General features: G+C 43.0%; 1 protein-coding gene across 1 annotated transcript; it reads right to left on the reverse strand.

Moving 5' to 3' along the window:
- Window positions 1–464: 464 nt before the first annotated feature.
- On the reverse strand, window positions 465–2,192 carry LOC123065557 (UDP-glycosyltransferase 88B1). Its single transcript, XM_044488812.1, has one exon. The coding sequence runs from the start codon at window positions 2,107–2,109 to the stop codon at window positions 676–678; it is 1,434 nt and encodes a 477-aa protein (XP_044344747.1). The 5' UTR covers window positions 2,110–2,192; the 3' UTR covers window positions 465–675.
- Between the last annotated feature and the right edge of the window lie 7,397 nt (window positions 2,193–9,589).

The following is a 9,589-nucleotide window of genomic DNA, read 5'->3' on the forward strand; positions in this document are numbered from 1 at the left end:
TGATGTTGTACTGTGACAACAAAGCTGCCATTGATATTGCAAATAATCCTGTTCAGCATGATCGAACCAAGCACATAGAAATTGATCGTCATTTCATCAAGGAGAAGCTTGATAGAGGGATAATTTGCCTACCGTATGTAACTTCAGCCAGTCAAGTAGCAGATGTACTTACAAAAGGACTCACTGAAAAAACTTTTTCCCTGTTTTGTAGCAAGATGGGTCTGTACAACATCTTTGCCTCATCTTGAGAGGGAGTGTTGGTGTACAGATAATGTAATTAGAGGAATCCTTAGGATCTAAAATCTAAATTGTACAAACAAATATAAATCAGAACACATAAAAAGGATCGATGAGGAACGATCTGAAAATTCCCCAAATGCTCTTCACGCTCCCTCCAATTCCTAACTCAAATCCCTCAAATCTCAGATGATTTTCAACACTTTTTTTCTTAGCCGTTTGAGAAATTGTAAAACGGTTATTCTATTTTATTTGCTTCCAAATGTAAGATACAAGTAGATTACAAATGAAACTGAAATTGGTAAAAAGGAAAAAAAAACACAACCAACCTCAACGGTAGTACTACTACTTGTTTATTTTCGCAACAACTTAATACTCCCCCACACAACCACGCTACACGTGCATCACCGGATCCCTTCTTGACTGATCTAGCCAACGTCAAGCAAGTACCCACGCGTCAACCAGCGACGCCAGCGTCGCCTCAGACTCCCCGCCCTCACGCATCGCCTCATTCGCCTGACGCATGGCCGCCTGCGTCCGCTCACGGATCACCCTCCCGCCGTCAGAGTCCATCATCCACTTCACCTTTGCTGCCATCTCCTCGGCCTCCACCACCTCCTTGTCGTACCCTTCGATCGCCAAAGCTAGCCCAAGCTCCTTCTCCAGGAACACCTTGTTCACCCGCTGCTCTGCGTACAATGGCCACGCTAGCATCGGCACACCCGCCATGACCGACTCCAGCACGGAGTTCCATCCACAGTGCGTCACGAACAAGGCCACCGCTGTGTGCATAAGCACATCGCGCTGAGGTGCCCATGACTTCACGACCAGGCCTGTCTCCTTGGTACGGTCCAGGAAGCCCTCCGGGAGTAGGGCGTCGAGGTCCGGCTCCGATGGCCCGTCGAACTTCTTCGTCGGGTCATCGCTGGGCGGGCTCTTTATGACCCAAAGGAAACGCTGCCGGCTTGCCTCTAGCCCGGCCGCCACCTCCTTGATCTGCTTGGCGCTAAACCGACCGAGGCTGCCGAAGCAGAGGAACACCACGCTGTCCTTGGGTTGGGCATCCAGCCACGCGATGCACTCGTCGCCGCACTTGGTGCCCACCTCCTGCATCTTTATCAGCGGCCCAATGCAGTAGACTGGCGGGGTCGGAAGTCCGGAAGGCGAGCAGAGCCCGGCGAGGATGGTCTCCACGGCCCGCGGCTCGAGCGAGCGGAAGGTGTTGACGAGGATGCCCTGGGACAGGCACAGGTCGCTGCACACACTCACGAACTTCGTGTATGCTATGTCATCACGGTCCATGATTGGCCGCATGGAGTCTGTCGCCGGAAACGAGGGGATTCCGGGAACGTGCACGAGCTCATCACCCATGTCCTGGAAGTTGGCGGTAATCTGAGCGTGCAGGACCGGGAGATGCAAGTAGAGAGCCAGGACCTCAGCGCCGGAGGTGAAGAAGAAGTAGATGGGAATGCCGAGCTCCGAGGCAAAGCCGCGTGCGACATTACAGAAGAAGTCTGCGACGAGAACGGCAGGGGAGGTGGCAGCAAGGAAATCACGCAGGTGAGGGTTTGAGACGCGGGCGACCTCGAAGGTCAATGTCTCTAGGTGGCTGGATTTTACGGGCGGGAGATCGACTTGCGGGAGACGGTGGAAGGAGATGGTGGGGTTGGCCGCGGAGACCCCGGCGAGGAAGGGCCCTGTTGCGCTTGCCCCGGTGTTGTGCGGTAGATCGATGACGACGATGGTGACGGCGAGGCCGCGGGCGGCGATGATCTTACCCAGTTCGATCATCGAGACCAGGTGGCCCATGCCCGGCGACGGGTACAGCACCACCAGCTTCCGTGGCATCGTGGTGATTGCTGCACGGTCCATCTTGGCAACGATATGCCTGCTCTGGAGTCGTAGACGCAGACGCCTGTGGTGCTGGTGTCTGCTTTGGAGTGTGGAGTAGCACAAGTGGAGTTGGAGATGGATGGCGAACCGATGATTTATAGAGGCCGATGGTCTGTCTGGCCCGCCACCACACTGCAGGTCTGGTGGCCGAAATTTGTACGTAATTTTATTCTACTTGTTGCATTGCAGGTGATGTGTGTACCAGTCGCAGTGGCAACCGTGAGATGCGGTCAGGTGTGGGTCGTTGGGCACTTGGACTTGTGTTCTTGCTTGGCTTCTTTAGTACGACGGGTCTAAGCACATAACGTCATCGCTGACGGATGGAACCATTTCAAGTCCCACCTGTCAATTGCTATCTCTCATGAGGGACGAACCGACTCGACACAACGGCAACATAATCTAGTATATAATTTGCAGGTACGTAACCATCCAGCCCAATGCCCATGCATGCTGATGGTCGATGTAATGATGTCATTGCTTGGGTATCAATAGGGCTTCATCTGTCGCCATGGAGCACCCTTGATTACTTCTCTGAGGACATGGCCAACGCTCCATATTGGATAGCTGCCCCAGCCCTACACGTCCGATGCGATGCAATCTTGGAGGAAAAAAGTAAAAAGGTAGCTGCCTGCAGGGTCAAACGGGTTCCTGCAAAAGAGGCCGGTGCTTCACCAGAAAAGGAGAGAAAGAGAAGAAAGAGGCAAAGCGATGGACTAAAGTATACATGATTTGGGCTTAGGAGAAAAAAGATGAGCAGAGAGATGACACGCGAGGGGACCATCTTGGGTTGGATGAATGTAGTGCTTCACGCCTTCACTCTTACGTGGAATCTGGAGCAGCACTATACTAGTGCCTCCATTGTACATTGCCCTGATTCGCATTTCTTTCAATAATTTATTCTCGACTGAGTTGTATCTCGTGTGTTGTTCTTCGACGCTACTTTATCGGCATCCATTTCTTGCAAATCCTTATTTTCTAAAAACATGTTCTGTTGTGTGTTTGCAATGACTGTACTTAAGGTAGTGTGTATGTGTGTTAGGTTGATATATATCTGCTCCTACTTACATCTCCCAGTAGTGTGTATCTGCTCGTGTGGATTGTTGCAGTTAATCTTCATAGAGCGAATCCCCATCCTAATGTTGGTAGTTTGGTTTCCATTCTTTGTCACCGTCATTATTCTCAGAGCATTGTGTTTCTATATCCGCATGATTATCATCTCTTGGTTAGAATTGCTCATCTAATCTATCTGTATTGTAGTGATTTCTTTCCTTAGTTGTTTCCCATCGTAATCTGCATCTATCAAGTTTTATTTTCCGTTGTGCTGTATTGAGAGATCTCAAGTTTCGAAAGAAATTTTAAATCTCCATTCACCCCCTCTAATCAATATACTCTCAATCCTACAAGAATATTCAACCTATTACTGATAAGATTATTAAAAGAATATGTGGATGGAGGGGCATACTTCTTAGCTTTGAAGCAAAGTTGATTTTGTTACAAACTTGTATTGCGAGCATTCCTATGTATTTGATGTCTATTATTAAATTTCCTAAATGGGCAATTAAAGCAATTACTTCGCAAATGACACTTTTTTCTAGGGTAACCTCGGGTATACCCATAAATGTCATCTAGCTAATTGGGATTTGTGTCCCAAAAGAAGGCCTGGAGGTCTAGGGGTTCTTAATATCAGAGATTTAACATGGCCATGTTAGCCCCTTGGGCTAAAAGATTTTTTATGGGTGGAGACAAAAATTGGATTACATTGGTAAACTACAAGTATAGCACTTGTAAGCGTAACGTTTTTTTGGTCCAAAACAAATATTGGTTCCTACTTTTGAAAGGGTGTTACTTGGACCTTTGTTGGGCCTGGTCTTTTTATAAATGGTCTCTTGGGAATGGTAGTTGCATTAGCTTTTGGCATTATATCTAGGATGGTGATATAACTTAAAAATCCACGATATCTGCTAGCAACAAAGTTGTTGTGTCGCCGAAGTCTAGGGTGGGCATACCCTGAAACTGACATTTAGGAGATGTGTGGATACCCCTAAAAAAAGGAGATGTGTGGATGATGATTTCTTAGTTAAATGGTAGGAATTTTCGGTCGTTCTTTCGGCTTATATTCCCAATGATAATGCTAATTGACTTTTGTGGTCTCTAGAACCTTCTGGCATATATTATGTCCATTCCTTTTATAATACAATTAACTAGAGAAGGATTTCTTCTGCTGTTTGGATAAAGTTTTGGAAAATTGTGGTACCCATACATATCTAGTTTTTGTTTGGCCGTCTTTTGATAATAAGATTTTAACCAGGGAGAACTTAAGCAAAAGGCAAAAAGTTGATGATTTGATTGCCTCTTTTGTGGCGAGGCCGAATCTGTCCACCACCTTTTTTGTGTCTATCTTGTGGGAAAAGAGATTTAGAGAGATTTAACTGAAAGCTTTAATTTCAGAATTCCTTGTGATGTGTATGAATTATCTGCTTTCTGGTATGCTGATAAAAAATTATTGTTCGTATATCATCTGTTGTTGTTGTTGTTGTTGTTGTTGTTGTTGTTGTTGTTGTTGTTGTTGTTGTGTGAAGCTGATGGACAATGCGCAATGACTTGTGTTTTCAGGACGCGCGTTGGATGAGTACCTGTATTCTTCTGGGGAGAGTAAGTGCAATGATTCATCAATGAAAGATCCTATGTGCGGACACTCAGTTGGTCCTACTGCGAAAATGACTTCTACTATTGGGTCGGCAAAGAGGAGATCTTCTAAAGATCGCCCTAGAGATGAAGAGGTGGGCGGGAGAAAGTAAAGGTCGGCGAGGCTTTATTTTGAGAGCTCATTTCGGCTGAACGCTTATGACTTGTAATAGCTAGCTAGCTACATTTTTCCCTTCCTTCGTTGCATTTGAATAAATTTATACGTTCTTCAGCCTTTGTAGCTAGCTGTAAGGGGTTTATTTTCTGGCTCGACAAACATTCGTGGCTTGTTGTGCCCCGTTTTCAATAAAATGGGGCGGGGGTAACCCCTTTCTTTCATGGCTTCGAACGTCTGGTGTCTGTGTCTTAGAGCATCTACAGCCGGACATAGCAAATCTGCCCCCCCCCCTCAATGTTCGCGGGCGTGCCTTGTTAGTGACTGATTGTGTCTGTTCTGAGCCCCTATTTGTCTGTACATCAGTATTAGCTCCAGATAGGAGAGAGGGGAACAAAGGGAAACTACTGCATGCAGACAATTCCTTGGTAGGCTTTCCTGGTCTTCATCGGTGGAGCCGCTGCCGCCTGTTGATACGTCCATTTTGCATCATGTTTTTATGTTGATATTTATTGCATTATGAGATGTTGTTTCACATTATGATACAATACTTATGCCTTTTCTTTCTTATTTTACAAGATTTACATGAAGAGGAAGAATGTTGTTAGTTGAAATTCTGGACCGGAAAGGAGCAAATCTGAGATACCTATTCTGCACAACTCCAAATGTCCTGAAAGTTTACGAAGAATTATTTTGGAATATATAAAAAATATTGGGCGAAGAAACAACACAAGGGGACCCACCAGGTGGCCACAAGCCTGGGGGCGGACCCTACCCCCCAGGGCACGCCCCTGAGCTTGTGGGCCCCCTGGTGAGCCTCCAGTGTCCATCTTCTGCTATATGAAAGGTTTTGACCTAGAAAAAATCATAAGAAAGCTTTCGAGATGAAGCGCCGCCGTCTCTAGGAGAAACATGTGCAGAAGCAATTTAGGGCTCCGGCGGAGCTATTATGTCGGGGAAACTTCCCTCCGGGAGGGGGAAACCAAAGCCATTGTGATCACCAACGATCCTCTCATCGAGTGAGGGTCAATCTTCATCAACATCTTCACCAGCACCATCTCCTCTCAAACCCTAGTTCATCTCTTGTATTCAATCTTTGTCTCAGAACCTCATATTGGTACCTATGGGTTGATACGTCTCCAACGTATCTATAATTTTTTATTGTTCCATACTGTTATATTATCATTCTTGGATGTTTTACAATCATTTTATAATCATTTTATATCATTTTTTGTACTAACCTATTAACATAGTGCCCAGTGCCAGTTGCTATTTTCTGCTTGCTTTTACATGCAGGAAATCAATACCAAACGGAGTCCAAATGCAGCGAAACTTTTTGTGGATTTTTCGGGACCACAAGACACCTGGTGGGCCAAAGAAGTACCAAAGGGGTGCTCCGAGGGGAGCACAACCCACCAGGGCGCGTCAGGGGGCCCAGGCGCTCCTAGGTGGGTTGTGCCCACCTCGGTGGCGTCGTGCACCGCCTCTTTGCTCTATAAATACCCCAATATTCCAGAAACCCTAGGGGAGTCAACAAAAATCAATTCTAGCCACCGCAAGTTCCAGAAACACCAGACCCAATCTAGACACCATCACGGAGGGGTTCATCATCCTCATTGGTGCCTCTCCGATGATGCGTGAGTAGTGCATTGTAGACCTACGGGTCCGTAGTTAGTAGCTAGATGGATTTCTCTCTCTCATTTGATTCTCAATACAATGGGCTCTTGGAGATCCATATGATGTAACTCTTTGTTTGTTGGGATCCGATGAACTTTGAGTTTATGATCAGATCTATGTTTTTATCCATGAAAGTTATTTGAGTCTTCTTTGGTCTCTTATATGCATGATTGCTTATAGCCTCATATTTCTTCTCCGATATTTGGGTTTTGTTTGGCCAACTTGATCTATTTATCTTGCAATGGGAAGAGGTGCTTTGTGATGAGTTCGATCTTACGGTGCTTGATCCTAGTGACAGAAGGGGAACTGACACGTATGTATCATTGCTATTAAGGATAACAAGATGGGGTCTATTTCTACATAAATAGATCTTGTCTACATCATGTCATCGTTCTTATTGCATTACTCCATGTTTCCATGAACTTAATACACTAGATGCATGTTGGATAGCGATCGATGTGTGGAGTAATAGTAGTAGATGCAGGCAGGAGTCGGTCTACTTATCTTTGACGTGATGCCTATATAATGATCATTGCCTGGATATCGTCATGATTATTTGAAGTTCTATCAATTCCCCAACAGTAATTTGTTTATCCACCATTTGCTATTTTTCTCGAGAGAAGCCACTAGTGAAACCTACGACCCCCAGGTCTCTTCTTTAATATATTTGCCTTTGCTATCTATTTTTATTTGCTTTTTCAGACCTATTAAACCAAAAATACAAAAATACTTTGTTGCACTTTATTTTATTTGCGATCTATTTATCCAATCTATTACCACTTTCTCCTGTCCACTTGGCAATTTTTGGTGCCGTTACCCAAAAGGGATTGACAACCCCTTTAACACGTCGGGTTGCGAGTATTTGTTATTTGTGTGCATGAGTTGTTTACGTTGTGTTGCGTGGTTATCCTACTGGTTCGATAACCTTGGTCTCATCACTGAGGGAAATATCTACCGTCGCTGTGCTGCTTCATCCCTTTCTCTTTGGGGAAATACTGACGTAGTTCTAGCAGACATTAAAAGGAATTTCTAGCACCATTGCGAGGGAGACATAACCAATATCTACCAGGTTCCTGATCACAAATATCATCTCTTTGCAATTTAAATTATTTTCCATTGGCCTCTCATTTTCATCTCCCCCACTTCACAAAAATTTGTCATTTTATTCGCCCTCTTTTTCGTTCGTTGTTTTTCTCACCAAATATGTTTTTGTGTGCGATCTTGTTTGCTATCTTTGCTTGTGTTGCCGTGTGCCTTCTATATGCTTGCCTATTCGCTTGCTAAAATCTATTGATATGGATCCACATCCACTTGTTAATCTTTTTAAAAGATCCAATTATGGTGAACCAATTGCTAGTGGATCGAGTGCACAAGATTATCTTTATGAAGTTTTGCTTGAGATTTATGAATCTGAAAATTATGATAAACTGTTAAAAGAAGAAATTGATGGAGTGATTCATGATAGCTCCTTGAATGAAAAGTATGATTGCAATGATGTTATTATAAATTCTATTAATGTCAATTATGCTAATAATATGCAAAACCCCAAGCTTGGGGATGCTAATTTTGATATGTCGACTACGTATTGTAATGATCATGATTGAGGTGATTCTTTTTATGATCTTGAAAATTTATTTGAGCCTCCTGATGAATATGATATTGATAATAGTGTTTGCAATAATATTGAAAGTGGGTTTGGAAGAGTGTCAACTCTAGGTAATAAAAATTCCACTACTTTGGAGAATGATCAATCTTATGATTATTTTCATAAAAATGGGCTTGGAGAGGTCATGACTTTATTTGATGATAATCCCACTATTTTGGAAGAGTGTCAACTTTGCATGCATGTGGATCATGAAGAGAATACTTTATGTCATAGTTATATTGTTGAATTTTATTATGGTTCTACATGTAATTATTATGAGAGAGGAAAATATGGTTGTAGAAATTTTCATGTTACTAAATTACCTCTCGTTATGTTGGGACCGTTAATCTTTTATTCCTCTTCTTTTCATATGTTAGACGTTTCTTGTCTTGATAATTTGTTTGCTTATAAAATTCCTATGCATAGGAAGTATGTTAGACTTAAATGTGTTTGTCTTATATTTCATGATGCTCTCTTTGTGTTTCAATTCTTATCTTTCGTTTTAGCATCGTTGAAATCTTAAGCCTATCTTAATGGCTATAAAGAAAGAGCTTGTTGGGAAGCAACCCAATGAATAAAACTTATTTTTGTCTTTTTCTTTCTGTTCTTGAGTGTTTGCACAATTATGCTTCTGTTATGATTGTTTTTTTGTGTGTTTTAATTAGTGTTTGTGCCAAGCAAAGCCTTTGGGATAATTTGGGTGATAGTTGATTCGATCTTGTTGAAAAACAAAAACTTTTGCGCTCAGAAAAATAATTTTCATAAATCACAGAAACGTTATTTTGCTCTGAATTTTCTACACAAGATTGATATACAAATTTCCCATGTTGTCCTAATATTTCAGAATTTTTGGAGTTGCAGAAGTATACGATGTTTCCTGATCAATACAGACTGTTCTGTTTTTTACAGATTCTGTTTTTGTTGTGTTATGTGCTTGTTTTGATGATTCTATGGTTTCCTTTGAAGAGTATTTGCCATGGAAAAGTTAAAATACAGTAGATATCATACAACAACAAAATATGAATGGGTTTGCAACAGTACTTAAAGTAGTGATTTGCTTTCTTATACTAACGGATCTCACGAAGGTTTTGTTGAGTTTTGTGTGATTGAAGTTTTCAAGTTTTGGGGAGATCGTGATGGATGAAAGATTAGGGATTAGCAAGAGGCTAAGCTTGGGGATGCCCGAGGCACCCCAAGATAATATTCAAGAAGTATCAAGCAACTAAGCTTGGGGATGCCCCTGAGTGGCATCCCCTCTTTCTTCTAACAACCATCGGTATTTTACTTTAAACGATATTTTTATTCGTCACATATTATGAGTTTTTCTTGGAGCGTCT

The sequence above is a fragment of the Triticum aestivum genome, chromosome 3B, assembly GCF_018294505.1.
Source record: "Triticum aestivum cultivar Chinese Spring chromosome 3B, IWGSC CS RefSeq v2.1, whole genome shotgun sequence".
NCBI lineage: Eukaryota > Viridiplantae > Streptophyta > Magnoliopsida > Poales > Poaceae > Triticum > Triticum aestivum.

Excerpts from the sequence above, each read along its gene's own strand:
- LOC123065557 (XM_044488812.1), bottom strand. The coding sequence starts at position 2,109 with ATGGACCGTGCAGCAATCACCACGATGCCACGGAAGCTGGTGGTGCTG.